Source organism: Fringilla coelebs, assembly GCF_963513975.1.
Source record: "Fringilla coelebs genome assembly, chromosome: 4".
NCBI lineage: Eukaryota > Metazoa > Chordata > Aves > Passeriformes > Fringillidae > Fringilla > Fringilla coelebs.
This window is the reverse complement of record NC_140032.1, coordinates 8,528,330-8,550,408: the sequence shown is the minus strand read 5'-3', so window position 1 is coordinate 8,550,408 and position 22,079 is coordinate 8,528,330. Positions and strand designations below refer to the sequence as shown.

At 40.5% G+C, this 22,079-nt stretch overlaps 1 protein-coding gene across 1 annotated transcript; it reads left to right on the top strand.

Moving 5' to 3' along the window:
- Positions 1 to 2,000: 2,000 nt before the first annotated feature.
- NELFA (negative elongation factor complex member A) lies at positions 2,001 to 21,541 on the top strand (the record flags this gene model as incomplete). The annotated part of the gene is made up of 11 exons (XM_084204730.1): positions 2,001 to 2,252; positions 9,324 to 9,495; positions 10,584 to 10,745; positions 11,651 to 11,740; positions 13,570 to 13,700; positions 13,871 to 13,940; positions 14,799 to 14,887; positions 16,069 to 16,180; positions 18,349 to 18,605; positions 19,633 to 19,732; positions 21,191 to 21,541. The coding sequence occupies 11 exons, from the start codon at positions 2,001 to 2,003 to the stop codon at positions 21,373 to 21,375; spliced, it is 1,620 nt and encodes a 539-aa protein (XP_084060856.1). The 3' UTR covers positions 21,376 to 21,541.
- Positions 21,542 to 22,079: the final 538 nt, after the last annotated feature.

Below are 22,079 nucleotides of genomic sequence, written 5' to 3'. Positions count from 1 at the left end.
GTTACTTTTCTGCACAATCAGAACATGAGAACATCACTAGTTTTCCTTGCTTAATTAGATTTTTTTACATTATCTCATGAATTTTTACCGGAGAGATAAGCATGTACCAAAGACTTACCAATACTGGTGCCTACCTTTAACTGGATATAATTAATGGAGGGCAAAGGTTACTAGTGATAATTACATGTTGATTATATGACTAAACTAATGCAATTCCTTCACAGCTATTTTTAAACCTTTTTCTTTACTTAATTTCCTATTCTATTTCCAATTTAAAAATTTACCTCAGTGTCTTAGTTACAATTTTTTTTTCTGTACAAACTAACAGATAAATAGTTACTTGTGGATAAGTAATTCCTTAGTAATCCCCCTCACCCCCCTCCAGCTACATACTGAACACACATACGGAGATAGATATTCTGAATATTTATGTGCTACACAAACTGCCTCAACTTTGATTTTGCTGTTCTAAAATATCAGCTCATTGCACACAAAAGGTCTGTCTTAAATCAGATTTGAGTATAAATTGGTGGTACCAAAAAAATGCATGATAAGGTATGGAAAAAAATTCACAATGTACTAATATAATAATTTATTCACACAGAAACTCTTTGCCTCAAAATACTTCCACACTGACAGAAGTCATAGCATGCTGCAGACACTCAGCATTTTGGATATCAGTAACATGAACAAAATAAAAGACTCCATGAGGCCATATTTGGACTTAATAGTAAGAAAAACATTTTCACTTAAGGGGTAGTTAAGCATTGCAATAGGCTGCCCAGGGAAGCAGTGGAATTGTCATTCCAGAAAGTGTTCATAAGACGTGGAGATGTGGCATTTGGTGACACGGTTTAGTGGTGGCCTAGACAGTGCTGGGTTGATGTTTGGACTCGGTGATCTTCGAGATCTTTTCCAGCCTGCAGGATTCTGTGATTCTATATTGAGGAAATACAGAGCACCTCGGCCACAACTGTTCTGCTCTCCCAGAAAAATCAGGTTGCAAACAACGTCTTTGAAAGGCGGAATGTTGTAAAGAAAACGTTTTCATTCAAAAACGTAGGAGAAAGAGATCAGCAGAATCTGCTCTGCACTCCTACAACTCCCATACTTCAATCTCCACCAGAGACGCGCTAAAATGAACCGTTTATGCTGCGCTTGAAAGCCCCTTGAATCTTCCGGGATTTACGCAACTGATTCACTGTTTCACATTTAAATACCAACGAGCCGAATCGCTAGGGAACACGAATGTTTGCGCTGCGGGTTTCTGCGCGCCTACACGCTGTGCCACGGCCCCCGAGGTCACCCCCGCCATGGCTGAGGCGCCCAGCGCGCCAACCGCCGGGCGCAGCCATGGCGGAGACACCCCGCCTCCGGCAGAGGCAGCCCCGCGGCCGGGGCTCTCCGCCTCGCCGAGCTGCTCTGGGCGGGCACGGCTGGTAGCTCTCGAAGGAGCCGCTGCCCTGGCTTAATGCGTTTTAAGGGGGCATTAGCGCCAGGGAATGCGGGCAGGGCGCGGAGGGAGCGGGCGGCCCGCCCGAGGGGGCTTGGGGCTGTGAGGGAAGCAGACGTGGTGCTCCGGAAAGCGCCGCGCCGGGAGGCGCCGGGGCCAGCCCACCTCGGGCAGGAAGCCCTGCCTCCAGCCCCGCCGCGGCTCGGCGGCCCGCTCCCGGCTCTCCTCCCATTTCTGCACAGGAGGAGTCAGGGCGGACTGTGAGGGACAATGAGTTGGGGCTGACAGAGGAGATTCTCTACAATGAAGCGGCGCCATCTTGGAGTACGGACGAAAATCTGTGGCGGGCGCCATTTTGCACTTGGCAGCGAGATGAGAAGCGCCTTATTGCATTTCCCCTCCTGGGCGCCGCCATTTTAGGTTACGGCATAGCCTCCGCCTTCCCAAGCGCAATCTCATTGGGCGCCGCCATTTTGGCTTACGAACAAGACAGCGACCCGCAGGGGTCCTCACCCCCTCCCTTCCTCCCTTTAGGTGCCTTCATAAAATGCCCGTCGAGAATCCCCTCTTTTTTCGCCCCGCTCCCAAGATGGCGTCGATGCGGGAGAGCGACACCGGCCTGTGGCTGCACAACAAACTGGGCTCCACGGACGAGCTGTGGGCGCCGCCGAGCATCGCCTCGCTGCTCACGGCCTCGGTCATCGACAACATCCGACTCTGTTTTCACGGCCTTTCCTCGGCCGTCAAGCTCAAGCTGCTCCTGGGGATGCTGCACCTGCCCCGCCGGGCGGTGGATGAGGTGAGAGCCGGGTGGGAGTCGCAGCGAAGCGGGGCGCGTGTGTGCGAGGGGCAGAGGTCGGAGATGGCGTGAGGGGAGAAAGGGGGGCAGTGCCAGCACCACCTCCCCCGCCCGCCCTTTTTTTTTTCCACACTGGGGCTGCGGAGAGGGGGGACCCCGGGCCGCCCGCGGGGCGAAGCCGAGCGGCTGCAGCCCCTCAGGGCAGGGGCGTGTGGTGGGGCTGGTCCCCACAGCCTTCCCCGCCTCTCCCTCGCAGTCTTTCTTGGACGGGCAGGAATAAGTGAAGAAGGTCTCCCGACTCGGTCCTCGGTGTGAGCAAAAGCGCCGAGATTCCCCGCGATAAGGGAGCGAGTGGAGTGGGAGCTTTGCTGCTGCTCCTCCTCTTCCTGCTCTTCGGGGATTCCCTGCTTGGCACTGGCCTTTTGAAAGCAGTTCGGACGTGAAACCCATTGTGTGGCCCACAGGGACTCATTGTAGGGCTGTGTTTGGGTGTCTTTTAGGGAAGAGGGTTTTTCTGAGGCAGTGGTTGTGTGCCGGCTAGGGGAGAGGCAGGATCGTTTAGGAGCGGTCGTGTGAGTGTTCAGCTTCCTCCACTCCTTCCTTAGTACTGGCAGCTGTGTAGGTGTCACAAGTCGAGCATCTCGGCTTTAGGGAGGACAGCAGCAAGTGCTGAAACTTCGGCCGTGGAAGATCTGGGGTCTGCACTGAGCAGTGCTTTTCCCCACCCTCTTGCAGTCAGGTCTTGATTGGGGAAAATTGGCTTGCTTTTTGTTTGCCTCTCTTTGCCTTTCTGGGAACAGCGGGTGCTTTCCTCTGTTGTCCTGCCCCAGCTAATAAACTGGCTGGCTCGAGTCTGAGCTGGCTCTGCAGACTTTTTCACTTGGCCCTGGACCATGCCTCATCTGCACCTGGCTTATTCTTATTGGTAGGCAGCTACAGATGTTCGGGGCAATAGCTGGAGAATGTCAGGAAACATTAGGTTTCTTCAGTCAGACTGTAGGAATTCCTCTCCTGCTTCCATCATGTAAAGTAGTATTTCCTGATAACAATCATGGAAGTGATATGGAGTTAGTTTTTACCTTCCTGTGTAGAGTATCCTCAGCTGTGCTTTCACCAGTCTTTCTTGGCTAAGACAACTGCTTCTTAAGCCTAATATACATATATACCAGGCAGGGTGTGGTATGTAACTTGGATTGTTGTATGTTCAGCTTTTGTGCACTTCTAGGCTGAAAATGGTCAAGGATCACCTTTAAGAAATAATTTAGGGTATGTAAATATGCCATTTAATGTTTGTCTTGCCATATGCGTCTGTATGATTCTTCACTGTGTTACACTGGTATCATTTAAAAAAAAAATTCTTGTTCAGTGTGTTTATGCTGATTTTTAAAACATGATATCTGTGTTTAGTGCCTGTCCAGTGAACAAGCTGTCATCCTTGTGTGTGATAAATGGGGTCATGTTCTGGACAAACAAAACAATCTAGGCCAGAAAGGCGGATGGGAGCTCATGTGAACTTGTGAGTTTGCAAAATTCTTGTGACCTTAGTGTGAAAATCTAAGTAGCCTGGAAGAAATTAGTATTGCAGTGTTTAGAAAAATCGGTGGTGTTTTTAGATTGAAAAGAGCTTCAAAGAGCTTGAGGACCTTCATAAATGGCACTCATGGCAACTCTTCGAGGGAGCGGCATTCAAACAAACTGAGATAATTTGTTGAAATGCTTCAAGTGTGTTCACTGGTGAACATTTTAAACCAAACCTGAGGAAGAGCTGCCAGCAGCTTTCCTGGATCTGTGTTTGTGTTAGCTGTGGAAATAAAGTGTATGTAGAGAACAGCCAGTCAGTGTGCCTTTTACTGTGTACTCAAAGTGATCAGTTGTGTTCCAAATGTAAAGCTCTTGTTACTGCTGTAACAAAATACTGTGGGATTTTCCAGTTTGGTAGAGTTCATGAATTCAATCATAAGCTTAACCTTTTATTGTAAACTGATGATTGAGATCTCTTGATTGGGATCTACCTTTAGCATCTTTAATTGTTTCTGGAGCATGTGATTTTTTTCTTTTAACTGGGAGAAGGGCCTTAGAAAAAAGGTTAAAAATAGAAAAACCCCTGAGGCAGAAACCCTTAACATTGCTGGTAGGCCTACTATTATTATTACAGGCTTCCTTCTATAGATGGCAAAAATAGCTGATGTAACCAAACTGCTGACAGAAAGGGCTGTTGTCTGATCAGATGCTCATCATTTGTGGTTTGTTTGCTAAAACAGTTTTGTTTGTGCAGATTTGCCACCTAAATAAGTATTAAAAGTTTCAGTGTTTGAATTGGCATGGAATACCTTACACACAATATCCAGAAAATAGATAAATATGTCTGTGTCCAGAATGGCTGTGCTGTGCACATCTCTGCAGCAGCCTTGCTTGTGTGCTGGGGAGCGCTGGAAGCGGTGCCTTCCTGCCAGGACAGGGAAGCTGTAGCTGCCTGGAAGTGAATTTCTCACTTGGAAATCACCCCCATGTTTGAAAATGATTAAACTTAACTATGAGAGTGGTGAATTATTCTCTTTGGAAAGTCATATGTCTTTTCCATGCCATGTGCCAGTCTGTATCGATCGTGTGCGAGAAGCACCGAGCTGGCATTTGGAAGCTTAATTGTATTGGAAAATGTATTGCATCAGCTTTGTACAGCTTTGGGAATCTCAATAGCAGCTACAGGGTATGTTACACGTTAAAAGATATTCCCCTCTCTAGATAACAGATTCAACTGAGTTATTTTCTCTTCAAAATGTTTTTTTTTCTGTTTTCTATATAGTAGCATTTTCATGAAAGCTTAGAATAACACAGAAGCCATTTGGGAGCAGACATTTGAGTAAAAAGCAATGTGGGAATCAAGGAAACTGGTAATATTTGCTTTAGAAGGGATTTAATTGCTCCTGGTCCTTTCTAAATCTCTGTGAAAGCTTCAGTCTAGACAAGTGAATCTTCAGTGAGCCCTCTTAAAAGCTCAGTCCTTCACTTAAGTGATTTTAGCCTCATATGTAATATCTTTCAATTTTCATAATGTTTTCATTCAACACTTTGAATACTATATAGACATAAGTGACTTAATTCTCATAATACTCTTGTGGGACAGGTAATAAAATGATTTTTTTATCATGCTGTGAACCTCATTACTGCATGTTTGTTCCTGCTGATTAATAAGAATAATTGGCTTTCATTTTCATTTTAAACTGTGTCTTGTAGACAGTTATCAAAAATTCCTTTCCCAGTCTAATTCTCTGGGAAGAACTTGCAAACTCTTGAGTCTTATGGCTTTTCAGCTGCTAATTTTTTTCTCGAGAATTGTGCTTATTTGAAATGATGCCTAAAGCTCAGTGTAGTGCTGACCAGAGTTTCAGTTGTGAATTTGGCAGAACTGTTATTTCTGTTTATTTTGCATATTATGTTCTTGTTAACCTGATTCACAGTGGCAAGTGCAAGCTTTCTTTTTACGCCAGTGTGTTTAATTTATTTGTTCAGGGTTAGACTGTGATGTTACAACCAAGTCTGGAACATGGACTGTGCTTCTGTGCTCTCTGAATTATCCTGAGAGGGAGATTCCTATCCCAGCAGGGACCTGCCTGTTTATTACAGTAGAAATCAAAACTGTTTCCTTGTACTGGCTTATGTGCACCAGGAGCCATCTCTGCAGGGAGGTGGGAATTGTGGAGCATGGGTGCAAAGGAGTAAGAGGGGACATGACACTTCCATTTGCCTCTGTATTGAGAGCACACAGGCTGATGTGCACCTTTCTGGCCTGCACTTAGAGTTCATAATTGTTCTGTCATGTAAAATGGGATATTTTAATCCAATAGTTCTCTTGGCCACTTCAGCTCTTTTTCATTATTAAAATGCAAACCACATCCAATAGTGATATTGACCTATTCTGGGTTTGTATTGTGTAAATATTAATACTGTGTTTTCAGTACAATGCTTTTACTTTAATGAAAATATTCTATAATGATAATGCAGCTCCCTATTAAATACTGTTTCTTCGTATAGCCTCAGAAAGATTAAAGCTTCATTTGGTTTATTAGCCAACTGTTGATACAGTTGTCTAAAAGTATTGTCATACACGCTAATTTAGGCAGAATACAAAGCAAATACATATTTGAAATATTTGCAAGTAGTCATCTTGGAGCTGTCACATTGTGTGTTACTTGTAACACTTCCTTTTAAATACCTTCCCACAGTCCTGTTTGTCCTTCCTGAACAGCCATTATTAATCTGCCTCTGTTCCCAGACACTTCCCATCCTGCCTGATCCCTGCTTGCTAGATGTTTCTGGTCATGGCCTATGCTTTTTCTTGTGTGCTAGCAAGCTGATAAAAATACTTAAGATCCTTAAGTTTTAGATGAGAAAGACCCTGGAACTTGTTACATCAGATCTTGACATTCATGCTTAACCAGATGCTGGTTGGAGCTGTTGGGAGTCTTAATGACACAGTGTTGCAATCATAGACAATTAAGAATTGGGGATTATGGCTGTGCCCTGTAAAGTAACAGGAAAACTGCATGTAGGATTCCATTATGAGTTGCATTACATGCATTCTCAAACCATAAATGAAATGTTTCTTTGCAGCTGCCAGTTGAACAGTGAGGTGGGAACATGTATTTAAATTGCCAAGGCAAAACTCGAATCCAGGCTTGTTAAATGCAAAGCCATATTCAGGCAAGGTCTCTGCTTAGTTCACAGTACTTGTTAGTGTGCTTTGCTTCCCTGTGTGTGATAGTGACTGTTATTTCACCATGTTCTTTCTGTCATGACGCCTTGTGATAATGTTATTTGCCCCGTGCTAGGCAAACAAATTGTTTCTGGGCTCCTTTCTTGAAGGAACCAAAAGCTTGTTAAGCAGCGGGTTTTTGGCATATATAGGCTACCTGAACTTTAACCCTGAGAGCAGAGGGGATGCAACATGCCCAGACCAGAGTTTTACAGGAGCTTTCATAGTATAGGCATGAAGCTCTGAATTTTTGGTATAAATAGGAGTTTTGTGCAGCAGATATGAAGGGTAAATTGTGAGGATGCAAGAGACATTTTTCCTCTAGCTATTGCCTGACCTTGCTTTGATGAAGGAAGTTACATTCTGTACACTTACCTGCATTAGTGGTGTCCACAGAAAAGCTTGTAAAAGCAATGAATTCATCAGCTCTTCTGGGATGTTTTAGGTTTCCAGGTGTTTTGTGTAAATCAGTACCTTGATTCCTTTAGGATAGATAAAAGAACAAAAGACTTTGCTTTGGTAGTGTTCACAGTCATTCTCATCCACTGTAGAAGTGACTTTTGTTAAGGAGTTTAGGGTTAGAATACAGAGGTGGATGAGTGTGTGGAGGTTCTGGTGGGGTTATGTTTGCTGAGGAATAAGTGAGCAATGGAAAACCTGCAAAGACTAGAACCTCCGAAGTTCATTCTTTCCACTGGATAAGGTTGGTTAAATTTGACAGCACATGAAAGAGTGTATGCTCCTGGTTATGTGCTCAGTTTAATCCATAGCAAAGCAATGGCACTGCTAAGATGGGAACTGGCCCATGCAGTGTCTTCTTCCTGCTCCCCTCTTTGTGGTTCTGGTGTTTGTGTGACTGCAGTCAGTCACTCTGAGGAGCTGATGGAGCTTAAAGCTACAGAGGTGCTCATTTTGGGTCAGATGGACTGATGCAGTTTATTTCACAAGCGCATAGTGTGTGAGCCCTAAAATATGCAGGGGGTTAAGGACAAACTGGCTCTGGAGTGGACTTGTAAACCCTTCCAAAGTGAGAGGGCAATAACATTGTGCAGATGAAAGGACTTGAGAAATGTCAATGTTTGTTTGCCTCTGAGCTTTAGAAGTGGATGGGAGAGGAATGGGGAGCAGAAATTTAACTTTTATTTCTTCTATTTAGAGTTGTATGTATAGAGTAAGTTTATTTTTTTAAAGCTTTTTATATAAGAGTGCTTTAAATATAGGGAAGAAACAGCATGAAGGTTAAGATAAATCTCTTGCTTGTCTTCCTGTGTTCAGAAACGTGATGACTGTAACTAAGCTCTATATGCCACAATGGGTGGTGAAAAATCAAAATTCATGTATTTCCTTATACTTGCTTGTACATTCTTCAGTGTTAATACAATGCAGATAGAGTGGTAAACTACTTTATGTAATTTTACTGTTGTGTTTTGTGGCTTGTTAGACACACAGAATATCTCAAACATCTTAGTTGACTAAAGCTAGTGCTGGCATGCTTACATGAAAATTTACTTAGAAAAAAAAAGAAAGTTCAGTCTTTGGGGGTTTATACTTCCTTGTGAATGAAGTAAACCCCTGACTGTAGTCACCTTGATTTTCATGTCATAGTGCCAACAGATATGTTGGTCAGTAATTAAAAAAAATACTGTTACAATGAAACTTAAAATTTACTTCATTTTTTTGCTTTTTTCAAAATATAAAAATAACTTTGACTGTAGAAACTTTGGGTAGATGGAAAATCTTGTTGCTCGTGGCATGTTAAGAGGTCTGTGTGTACTTCTATAATACAAAATTTTTTGTCAAACAGTACAATATTGATTAGGTTATTTTGGCCTCAGCTTAAGTAATATTTTGAAGACAATTATGATGCAGATACAATCTGTGTAATTATGCTGTAGGCTGGCAAGGGACACATCTTCATTTAGATGCCTGTTCTAAATAACTTGTGTTGTGTTTGCATATTCCCATCATTGAATAGAAGGTGTGGGTCCACAGGGAGTATGAATGTAAAACAGAAGGAGACAGTAATGTAAAAATTTGGCTGCTGCTTTTCAAAATGCCCAGTGCTAAACAAAGCTTTGAGCTGCCAAAAGCTCAAAACAAACTTGGTTTAGATTGGCTGAAAGCAGTTTTAAAAAATCACCTTGGTTCATTCTTTGCTTGGCTCTAGAGTTAATGTATAACTGTGTGGAAACAGTCTCCCTCTTCCCTCCCCCTGTAGTAAAACATTGTGCATGTTTGTATCTTTTTAAAATAAATCCAACTATAACCTGTTTAAAACTGTTTCCAATTGGTTGATTTTCTTTTTCTTTTTTTGTTAGATGAAAGGGGCACTGACTGAAATTATCCAGCTCGCTACCTTGGATTCAGACCCCTGGGTCTTAATGGTAGCTGATATTTTAAAATCCTTTCCAGATACTGGCTCCCTTAACCTTGATCTTGAAGAACAGAATCCCAATGTTCAAGATATTTTAGGAGAGCTTAGAGAGAAAGGTAAGCTTTTACTGTTGGTGAAAATTGCAGGAATGTGGTGCCTTTTTTTAGGAATAACCTGTCATTTCACAGGCAGCCTTGCTGTCTTAGAGATACGAGAGAACAAGCACTGTCTTGTCTCTGGACTACCACAGTTCATGACCTGGAATGTTACTGCACTGGGAACTGTGGTGTTTGAGGAATGGTAGCTTCTTAAATTATCTTTTCACGTATCATCAAAATTTTATGTCAGTTATTGCCCGCACTGTGAAGGGCAGCACAAAAGTTTGTGTGGATTCATTAGCACCGGCTGTGCTGCAGCTTAGTCAGTAAAGGCTTTTTCTATGTTGCTCTGTCTCCCATTTGTGGTACCCAAGGCAACAGCAAGTCTCTGTCTTGTGTGGAAGCACCACCACTGTCCTGGGCAGTGGCTGCCCCTGCTGGAAGTGTCTGGATTGGTGATCGGTGCTGGAGGGAGGCTGATCTCGGGAAGAGTTGTGCTGCTGATGGCCAAGCAGCTGAAAATATGGGGTCAGGCACCTGCACAGTTGCTGCTTCAAACAGCAGCAAAACTACTGATGGCTGCAAAACTACTCCTACTCCAGTGGGTTTAATTTGGCACATTGTCTAGAAAAATCCCTTGAGCATCCATGGACAGACACAATCTCAGGGCTGGTGATTGCAGCAGAACAATAATTAAATGACTTGGAGGTGGAAACACTTTTTCTGTCTATAAACAAATGATCATTTGTCTATCCACACTTGATTTGGATTCTCATTCAGTAGTTTGGTTTTCATGTGTAATTTTTAAGGAATCTGAGAATTCAATATTTTTTATCTTTTTTTGACAATAGCAGCCAGTACATTTAAGATACCAATAATTTTACTAGGTATAATTGAAATGGAAGCTTTTATTAAGCTAATGGGAAAAACAAACATATTAATAACTGATTATATATTGTGTAATAATTGGAACAAAATTACTCTTGGTGTTTATACAAGTAATCTAAAATTTAAAACCACCTGCAGAGTCTAGTTATAAAATGTTTTTTCATTAGCTGTCAAAGAGGTGCTAATACCCCTGTGTACTGTGTTAACTCTTTATGCAGTAAGTGAATGTGAAACTTCAGCTATGTTGCCGTTGGAATGCCAATACTTAAACAAAAATGCCTTGACAACACTAGCTGGGCCACTTACTCCCCCAGTGAAACATTTCCAGCTGAAAAGGAAACCTAAAAGTGCCACTCTCAGAGCTGAACTCTTGCAGAAGTGTAAGTAGTATTAAGATTGTGTAAAATTAAATGGTGAAAGGCCAATTAATATTCAGTATATTCAGTCTTATTCTCCAGAATTGTGATACTCATTAAAATGTTCTATTACAAGAGCTTTCCTGGATGAGGATGGACTGATGTGTGGAAGAGCAGGTGCAAGTCATTCCAGCCAGGATTGCATGAAAATGCTAATATTGCTTTAAATGCTGTTCACATTTCAAGGCATACAAAGAGCTGTGGCTTCATAAAGCACAGATAGGTCCTCTCCTGGTATATGTAGCAGTCTGACTGGGGACACCTTTGGTTAAAGCTCCTGAAGCAAAAGTAAAATGAGGGCAGTTTTATTTTGCCATGTGCTTTTGGAGCAGAGAACAAGGGCTGCTAATTAATGCTTTCTTTCACTCAGTGTGGCTGTATAGGGTGTAAAAACCAAGAGGGTTTTCTCTTAACAAAAGGCAACATATGTGTACACATATGTATTGGTAGCTTGTTGAACTAAGTGATCTTAAAATAGTTTACTGCAGCTGCTGTTCTGTTGCAGCAGCTTGCTGCTTTCTTGCATGTAACTTGAGTTGGTCTGGTTAAATGCAAAACTTGTAACTTTTCATAATGTGTCATATAACTTTTAAAAATTATTTAAATTTCTACTGGGTAAATTGCCTTTTCTGGTAATTTCTTTTAGCTGAGGCCACCTTGTCCATTGCGCAGTCATACTGATTTCGCATTTTCTCTAAATATTGTGTTTACTTCACGTAAATGACCTGAGTTTTAATTAAAATACAATTCCTTCTTTGTTGGTATTCCTATCTCTTTATGTATTAGTTAATAACATTTTATGTAAGAAGCATTGTATTATGTATTTTCAGCACAGGTTCTGTAATAACTAAAGCCATTTTTTCTTTTAGCAACAGAAACTGCGCAGCAGCTCAAGAAGACTGCAGGAGTGCCTTTCCATGCCAAAGGCAGGGGACTGGTCAAGAAGATAGATACAACAAGTATGGCTCACTTTCATCAGTTCTCAGAAGGAAAACCTGATAAAGTAGCTTTGATGAAGAATAAAATTACCATCTGTTTTTTACAAAACCCTAATTTTTTTTTGAGGCAAAGGATTTCTCCCTTTCTGCCTCACTCTCTCCTGATACTTAAATATTTCTGACATGTCTTGTCAGAAAGAACAACAGTGTGTGGGGTTTTTCAAATGGCAAGTATATCTGCCATGCTTCTAAAGCGTATGCAGCTAGATCATGCCTATAGACTGATAGGAATTTAATTTGCATCACTCCAGGAATAACTCCTGACTAAGCCATGTTGCTCCAAAAGGGAGCAGAGTGGATCACAGTAGTCTGCTGTGCTCTTTGAAATGCTGTGAAGTAGAATGAAGCTATCTTGTATTTGTATAATTCTATCTGAAGAAAGAAGAGGGGACAGTGTTCTCTGCAGCCAAGGCTGAGCAGTGAATTCCAGGTGGCAAACCTGTAGAATGATCCTTCAACTTTGTATTAATGCATTTCAGGTGTTTGCTGATGTTCCTGAACTGCTTGAATTTTTCAAATAAGGTGTGAGAAGAGGGTTTGAAATTAGTTTCATGCTCTTAAGTCACCTCACAGGTGTAACATTCCTGTCCACCAGTGATGCTGAGGTGTGAACCTTTGAGTGATTTCTTGGTGTAGTGCCTGGAAGTACTATGAAGTACTATGAAGTACTATTAAGTACTTTTTGTCAATGCTATTTAAGATGTGGATTGGAGGGCTGCGTTCATGCAGAAAATGCAAAAGGTCTAGTTGTAATTTGAACTAAAAATTTTCCATTATAGAAAAGGACTGTTCTTGGCATTCTGTGTTGCTGTTGAATTACTAAAGCCAGTCCTTAGAACCAGGCCTTTAGAGCCAGTTGGCCTCTAGAAAAGGAGTTGAGGACCTGCTGAGGTTTGCTCTGCTGAAAAGTACTCACATGGGTCAAGAGCATTGTCCTATGGTGAAAACATTTTCAGTACAATTTAGAGGGATACAGAGTCTCTCAGCTCAAACTGAAGTTCTCTGTTTATCTTCAACTTACAGGGCATAATGAGATTGTCAGGAAGCTCAAAGGCCTGATAGATCTGTATATGTATCCCATATCTTTTAACAGTTAAAAGATTGCTGTGTTTAGTGCTAGCATTAAGTGTGAAGTAGAGAGGCAGCATCCTAGACTTGGGAGGAAACAGATGCTTACACGTGTAGCTGATGCTACTGAGTATTGAGACAGCAGGTGTTCTGTTTGCACTATAGACCCAGACTGGTCCTTCTCCTTGTGCAAACAGCAGCTCTAGAATTTCACACCCCTTTGTGAGGCAGTAACTTAACTTTGCACAAGCCCTTAGCCCTGCAGAAGCTTGGCTAAGATTTTTGGTTAAATACAGTTTTATCAAGTAATTTGATTGTGAAAATCAAAGAGCAATTTAGCAATAATTGGATTCAAAAGATTTATGTCCTGTACTGTTTTACATGTTCAGTGTTTATTTTTTACAAGGAAAGCATCTGTGTGTATAGGAAAAGTAGACTTTGTTAGCAGTGCACCTGTTTGATTACTTCATGTAGAATGGGGTTGCAAACATTGGGCAGAGATTGGCCCTTATTCCTTTTTTGAAAAGTAAAACCTAATCTGACCTTTGAGGGACATGTAGTGTTATAGCTAATTCCACATTATGACATTAATGTTTATCATAGACATTTTCATTTAAAGGGCAGGTAATGTGTGCATTAAGAAGGGGAAGAACTGAAGAACTCATTTAAGCATTTTTCATAACCACATATTTCAGTTGTTGCTTTCTTTGCTCTTCCTTAAGCACCACTCAAAGGAATACCAAAACAAGCTCCATTCAGGAGTACTTCAGCTCCCAGTGTTTTTAGTCCTTCTGGAAACAGAACTCCTATTCCTCCTTCAAGGACACCTTTGCGCAAAGAAAGAGGAGTAAAGGTAGGTGCACTCCTTGTTTGCCTGCTCAGGTCTCTTCTCTCACCTAAGGTGAATTTCTGCTGCTGCTTTGAGTCTATATATAAAGGAAGAAAAACCTGAGGATGATATTTAGAGATAAACTACATGCATTTAACAACTATTATTAATTTCTCTGTGGTCTTTCTTTTTAGCTTCTAGATATCTCTGAGCTGGATATGGTAGGTGCTGGCCGTGAAGCAAAGAGAAGAAGAAAGACACTAGGTTTGTACAGCATTCTACTTATAAAGGCTGTCAGTACACCTGCAAATAGGATCAAAATTTGTAGTCTCATTTTGTTCTTAATTTGCTAAAGCTTAGCCTGAGCTAAACTTAAAAAATTAGGGGATGTGATACCAACCAATACTTGTGAATGAAATAAACCCCTGACTGAAATAGGTTTTAAAGGAGGATTTTCATTTGTTTCAGTGCTCCTACTCATATTGCCTTGGCCTAGGTAATATAACTCAATCATGTGAAAGGATTGAGCTAATCAGCTGTGCTTTGGACAACCCATAGGTGTGTGAGTGGCTTCAGTACTGGAATTTTTCTGAGTTATTTTCATCTGCTCACTTCTGCTGGCTGTATGGCCATGTGAATTAGGTGAAAGTAATGTTGAAAAAATTTATAGCACTTTCCAAAATTTTGACTGAGAGATCTTGGCAAGTGAACAATATCTGATACACTGCTTTTAAGGCAAGTGATAGGGTAGTGCCCTACTTAACCATATCAAGAATATACACTATGCAGCATATTTTTCCTAAAACAATTTTTTGTGTTTGTTACAAAAAAAGAATACCACCTAAGAACAAAACCATAATTGCAACTAAAATGTTGCTTGGGCTTTCATGCTTTCTAGTATCAGATTACTTAGTTACTGTATCCTGTACATTGTTGTTCAGTTCATTATTGGGTTCATTATAAAACTGTGTTTGGACATTACTGTGTCTATTTCAGCATATACCTCTTTAAACATGTTTTAGCATACTTTGAGAAATGAATTTTTATATCTTTGTTTGAAAAGTATATTCAATTTTTATGAAAAAATGTTTGGACTCACTTGTTTGTATCTTTATGCAATAGATACAGAAGTTGTGGAAAAGCAAGCCAAAGAAGAAACAGTAGTAGAAAATGCTACCCCAGATTATGCTGCTGGCCTTGTATCTACACAGGTAAAACCAAGCAAAATCAATCAAACAAAACCAACCAATCAAAAAAAAAAGAAAACAAAAAAGAAAAAAAGAAAAATACTCTTGACATATGTTATTCTAAACCACTTAAACACTGTAATAGTGCCTAATGGTATTATGCTCACTTGTTGAAACGTGTAGCTTTATGTAAAAATTTCTACATAATTTTTTCAAAATTCCATTATATTTTCATCAAAGAAAAAGCAAACCTGTTGCCAGAAATTGTTCACTCAGGGAAAGGAAGAACCTGTCATGTGTAGGCCTTTTTCCTCCTATTTCAGATACCGCATGTTAGAAACTATGGTGTAGCTTTGTGTCCTCAGTCAGGATGAAGGTTCTACAAGAATGTTATGTCCTGCCCTTGCTTTTGAGTGAGAAACTGTCTATCGGGCATGTGTGACAAGCCAAGGCCAACATACAGGCAGATTGTGGTAGGCCAGGGTCAGGAGTGAAGGTTATTGCTTCTCTTTGTGCAGAGTGCTAAGAGAATCTTTGTTTTAGCAAGTTCCATATTTTACAGAATGTCCATGTTTTCTATAGCTGGGCTATCTTAAATGATTAGTCTGTTAGCCTTACTCCCCCCAAAGCGTCTTTCCTCTCTCACCCCCTTATGTTCAAAGGCTAGATCACACAGTGAAATCATCAACCATGCTGCTGTTTTTATGCTGTATATGCAGTGTCGTGTATAATTAAGTACAAAATGAGGCTTTTTCTGTAGCCTGATCATCCTAGATGGCATCAGTCATGTTGGTGTTGACTGCCCGTTTCAGTGGGAATGGTGTTTTTGCCTGTGCTGTTACTGCTGCCTTCTGCTTGCCTGTGTGCCAGAGGCCTTTGTGTTCTCGTGGGTGGTAGCCTAGTAGGCCTTATGCCCATGGATGAACATGGTTCTGCTTGCTAGTGGTGAAGAGCATGTTTCCTTTGGCAGATCACTTAGTCCTAGAGTACAATTCTTCATAGAGTGCCATCTGCAAAATTTCTATGTTTGAAGTAGAAAGTCAGTGTTGAACAGGTTGTTAGGTAGGACTCCTAACAGAGGAGTTTGCACTTAAGTTCCTGAAAGGAATATCTTAGTAAAACTAATGTTGAACTGTATTAAAAATGCAGAAACAGCCCATGAATACTTGCAGTGTGGCTTTAATATTTTCTTTTCTGTTCTGTAGAAACTTGGCTCGTTGAACAATGAGCCTGCACTACCTTCTACAAGTTACTTACCTGCTACCCCCAGTGTGGTGCCGTCTTCCTCCTATATCCCAAGCTCTGAAACACAGCCAGGTAACAGACACTTCTTTGCTCTTGGGACCTGATAACTGCAATTCTCTACAGCTTTACTGTCTGGCTGCTCTTTTATTTACAAACCTTCTGTCCCTCAGCTTGAATGAAACTCTACCTTAGCAATAGAAAATCCATTGCAAGACTCAAGCCTTTGAGTCTGGGGAAACCAGACATATCATTTAACCTAAGTAAAGAAAATAATTGTTGGCTTTAAATATTTAGAGTGACTGCTAGGTAAGTGAAGCAAGTAAAAAAATTTCCTGATTTTTTTTTTCCTTACACAGTTATAGAAAATCCAGCTTTTGCTGTCCCTAAAGAGTAATCAATATAAGTCTGAAGTATATATTCCATGCACACACATGCTAGCACATACAAAACAGTTGCTTTCAGAAGCCAGTTTTATTTCTAGAGGCAAATGCATATTACCTTTCACACAGTTTGGGATTAAGCCATCCATTTTTCTTCTACCTTTGTATAACAAAGATAATAGCCGACCTACTGCATATTTTGAAAAGTGCTGTTATTTTCTAGTCTAGAAAATTGCCAATAGTAAAAAATAGTTTGTACAAGTCCTTTTTTCCTACAGTTTTATTTTAACCAACTTGATTTTATTTTTCCTTCCCTACTGTGTGTGAAGTCTTTAAAGGAATGTATCTGTTTATGCTAACAGATGTGGATGGCTGGGATTCATTACCAGATCTGTCTATTAACATAGTACCAAATTTTAGTTTAATATATTATTTTTACTTGTGAGGTGTGGCATTTTGGGCAATATGGAAAACTGCATAGATGCAAGACCCAGTCATTTCATTTGGCCTCAAAACAGTTCAGAATCTCTCTGAAGGTCTATCCACATCTTTCTCTGGCAGAAAATTGGCATCTGCAGAGGGAATGCAGCCAAGAACACAGCAGTGTGTCAGCAGCTGTAGTACTATTTTCCAGAGTGCTGGCATTATGTTCAGCAGCAGGAAAAGTCTAGTTTAAAATTCTCTATTCTGTACTCTTTTCTTTAGGAGTATGGAGTATTTAGCTTTTCTTAGGGACCAGGAACATAAAACTGTTTGCGTGATATAAGATGCACACAGAAGACCCACAGAATTTGCCTTATATAATCTGAGGTTGTGTAATTAAGACATTACTTTATGAAAGTCAGTTATTTTGACAAGAGACAAAGCCAGTAATGAAACTTGTAAAAGAATAAGGAATAACTCATCCTGCAAATGTTTATTCTCTCAGTTGTTCCACATCTACTGAAAAATACCAGTATTGCTAAAACCATTGCTGTGTCTGTGCCAAGGTGGAGAACCATAGATGTCTCATTTCCTAAAATCTGCTCTAAAGGCCACCAATGTTGCTCTGATCTGTATCTGCCTGTAGTCTTCTGTGAACACAGTGTAAACAGGTCAGATTGAAGCTCATGAGGTTTGTGAAGGGTGCTTGAGCAGCTGTGCCTGTGTCTAAGAGCTGCAAAAGAATGTAGCTAGAGTGTCCACTGGGAAATTACCACTGGCTGGACAGATGGTAACTTGTGTGGTCAAGCTGCTGTGATTTCATGAGTTGCCTCCAACTGCAGCCAGGTTTGGAATAGTATAACTTCCTTATTGCAGATAAATGGATCAGCTTTGAGAAAAAACAGTTAAGCCTTGTGGGGTTTTAACTTCTAGCAGTTAAGTGTTTAAATAACAAGTGATTTGTAAAAACTGTGTTTAATTCTGGCATCTGTGAAGTATATTTGTATTTTCCGTATCTTAATGGCATTTCCTTTGAAAGCTGCTGCTACATTAGGTAAAAACTGATGAAATAATTTTTGACTTGCTCTATACAATAGTACAGCAACAATCCTGGTAGGAACAGAGTACAGGTGTTAGAACTATACAAACTGAAAAGTAAGTAGTGCCGTTTCAGTTTAATAAATCGGATATTGATTAAACATCAAATTTGATAGTAAATATAGTGTATCCATATGGAACAGCTAGTTACTCTGTTGTCTAATGATTTCTAAAGATAATTGAGTGGAAAGAGCATTAGCCTTTAACTTTAGATGACATATTGAATGGTGGTGCTAAAATGGAATCATCAGAAATTTTAGCTTTCTTTAAAGGCAGCTGGTGATGCTAATCCCTATTTGTGGGTAATAATGTTTTAACTATCCTGACTGGTTTTTGCAGCTGGCTCTGCACGAGAGGCCTTGCAGACCAACAGACAGACGGAAGAGCCTGCAGCTCCAAATGCTACTACAACTCTTCCTGCACAGTTCAAACAAAGAACACCCATGTACAACAGTAACTCTAATCCCCCTGCAGCTACACCTACCTCACCCCTAACACCCACCACACCTCCTGCCATCTCCCCTGCGGCACAGGCACCACAAGTGGCCCCCCAAACTCAGCAACAGCCACCACAGAAGAAAAGCCTCTCTCTCACAGTAAGTAAAAACAGATTCTTTTTGACTGATGGTTTTGATGTGGATTGGATCTCGTTTAAATGTTGGCATTTCTTGGCCTTTGGATTATGGAGTGGTTGAGGCTGCTTTTTTTTTATAACCAAAGATTACAAAAATACTTTGTGGTTTAGCATGCTGCCTTAATGTTACTCACAACATTTTTAGTTGTGCAGTGTTAATGTTGCAGTAAGATGTCATTACTTAATGCTGTTTGTTATGTAAAACAATGTATTACTCATTATAAAGAATTTTGGGAGAAAGGTGTTTTTCCAGCAGAAATTGCCCAGCCAATTGCACATAATATAAATTGCTTAAAATTGTCCTGACATAGCTGTAGTAGGAGAATATACATAAATAGATTATTTTAAGGTAAAAGATTTTGTTTCTGATCCACCTCATCCCCCCATTACACATTTTTCAAAGCCTGAGAGTGGGGATATATCTTGAATCTTCCTATACCTGGTGCATATATGTCTGGTTTGGTACGTATTATGTGCATGCTTGGAGTCCAATTCAAGATGTAGCTGATCAGAAGACTTTGCTAAACATATCTGTAAGCCTGGCTTACAAGATCTGATCTTTAGCAAGCTGGGTGACTCCTCCTTTTCAGTACCTTACTACATTTATTAAAGGAAAAGAAATCCTCTGAAATTATTGTAAGCCTGGGTTTGTTGGATGGTAGAGAAGGCATTGGATTATTTTCTTTTTTCCCTAATGTCATGAAGGACACAAAATGGATAAGATAAACATTCAGCCTCTGACATATTTCTGTAACTATTTGAAGGTGGGGTGTTTTTTTCAGTGTCAGGAGTTCAATTATCACTACTGTGCATGTTAGGTAAAAGTATTGCAGAAGGGAAACCTTGAGGTTAGAATGCCTTTTTGGTTAAATTTTTCTAGGTCCCACAAACTTTCACCTTGTTCTTTTATGCTCATCTGTGGGTATTAAAGTGTTCCTTGTTGGCAGAGTTTTTCTCAACTGAATTGACATTTATTGTGTCTGTTACAGAGGGAGCAAATGTATGCTGCACAGGAAATGTTCAAGACTGCAAACAAAGTTACAAGGCCAGAAAAGGCTCTTATACTTGGATTCATGGCAGGATCCAGAGGCATGTATTGATATTAATTTAGCTTGCTTCAGAATACACAAATCTCAAATACAGCCCAGCATTCCTAAATGTGCATATGTGTGTGCATTGCTTTAGCTTTGTCTGTATGTGTTGCTTTACACTGGACCCTACATACTTTGATGAATTATAGTTCTGACTATCTGGAAATGGGTCTTTAGGGTCCATTTCCTCTAAGTCAACTGGTCTGTCAGAAAAGCTGCTGTAGAATCAGGGCTTAGGGTTGAAGAGAAACAAGGCAGATGGTAAGCTGTGAACAAAGTGGTTGGGTGCTGCTGCTCTGCCTAGAACACCAATGAATGTAAATTCTTTTGTGCCCAGTTGATGTACCAGTCGGGTAGTACAGAACCTCTTTGCTAATTCCTTGCTTTAGAAACTGGCAACTGTTATCTCAGAGACTTCAGATAACAACTGGTGCTGTGAATCACAGGGAGATAAGCTGTCTCATAGCTGGATCCTGTTATGTATTTGCCTTGATAGACCAAAGCTGTTTTACCTAGAAGATTATTGAATGTAAGATGAGAAGGGGCTTAAGAGTCCTTAAGTGAACTCCATCATCTGCACTAGCTCTGGTTTCTAATTTGGTATTTGTGGGCTCTTACCGCCAGAGTCCTGCAGCCTGTGTGGCTCATGCATTTGGAGTAACACAATACACTGGTGAGAATGACCAGAGCAGAGTTACTGTGGTGATCCCATCATTGCATTAATGATGGTGTTTTCAGTGTACTTCAAATTGCACTAGGAGGCTGTACTTTAATATCTACACAGACAGCTTTTTCTAATGCAAGGTAAAATATTATTTTGGAAGTGTGTGTGATATAGATTCACATTATACATATATAGTAAAGTAAATATTGATATGAATTCCTTTAGTAATAATGCCAGCACCTTCTGAAGGTTGGATAAATAACTGCCAACTGATATTTTTGAGCATCATTCCAGTACCTTGAAGTGTAACATTTGAAACTTCTACTGGCATGGACCTGAGTCTGGGACAAGCAGTTTCAGTGAAACTTTTTGGGCTCCCTTAACAACTAAAAATTCTGGAGGCATTTAACTACAAAATGTCTCCCAAGTAAAGTAACTCTGGTAGTTTAAGTTTACCAACTCCATTTAAATATAATCTTCTCTTCTGACTCTTGAGGTAGAGAGAAATGACACTGGTAGGCTTTACTCCCTCTTTTACTGTTCTTCCAGTTATGTTAGCCTTGAGCTTCGTCTTTTGGGGTCTGATTTTGTTATTTTTAAAACTTGGTCTCAGGAGTATGGAGGGAGGAAAATATTTGTCTGGTTTGCTCAGCTTTGGGTTTGAGAGTTGTTGTTTGTGTTTTGTGGGTTTTTTTTTTAAAGCATAAGAACCCCCTATCTTGTCTAATATACTGTTGTATACACCAATATACTATTGAAATGTATAATGTGTTTCTCTCCTTGTTTCTACAGAGAATCCTTGCCAAGAGCAAGGTGACATCATCCAAATTAAACTTAGTGAACATACAGAAGATTTACCAAAGGCAGATGGCACGGGCAGCACCACTATGTTGGTTGACACAGTCTTTGAAATGAACTATGCTACTGGTGAATGGACCAGATTCAAGAAGTACAAACCTATAACTAATGTTTCCTAAGAGATGCAGCAGCAGCAGACTGGACCAAATCAAGTTTAGAGTCAACCAGCTCATAGAGTATGTCAACTGTACAAAATGGCATTCATGTGTACATTTCTTATTACCCTCCAGAGTAGAAGCTGTGCTCTTCAACCAAACGGAGCTCAGTGAACACAGAAGTGTTTGATGGTGTCAAACTCACTTAATTTCTTTTTTTATTAATCTTGGGAGAGGGAAAGATGATCTTGGGGGAGGGGGGGGCATTGTTGGTGTGTTTTTGTTCAGGATGCTGAAAAAGGAGATCACAGCTGAAAGGTTACAGATGGGAGCAGTTTACTGCTAAGTACCAGAAGAGAAGACTACTGCACAGTCACTCACGGTTTACTGTTAACTGAGGGCACAGATCTTTATTATAAAATCATTTTCTTTGGCAACATGAGGTCTGTCGTAAGAATGGATGTATGAAGCACCACAGGTCGGTACTTGATAATTTTGTATTTTAGCTGCAGTGTAACTATTGCAGATGGTAGATGTCAGTGTCTAAAGGTACCCACTGTATGTTTAGCTTATTTATGCTTGGATCATAGAATGAGATTGAGCAGCTTTGTTTTAGCAGTGGGAACAAAGTGACGTGGACCCCCTTATGTATCTGAAGGAGATTGCTTTATTGTAGAAATCACATCCTTTTAAACCTTTAATCTCAGCCTGACATAACTGAAACCAAA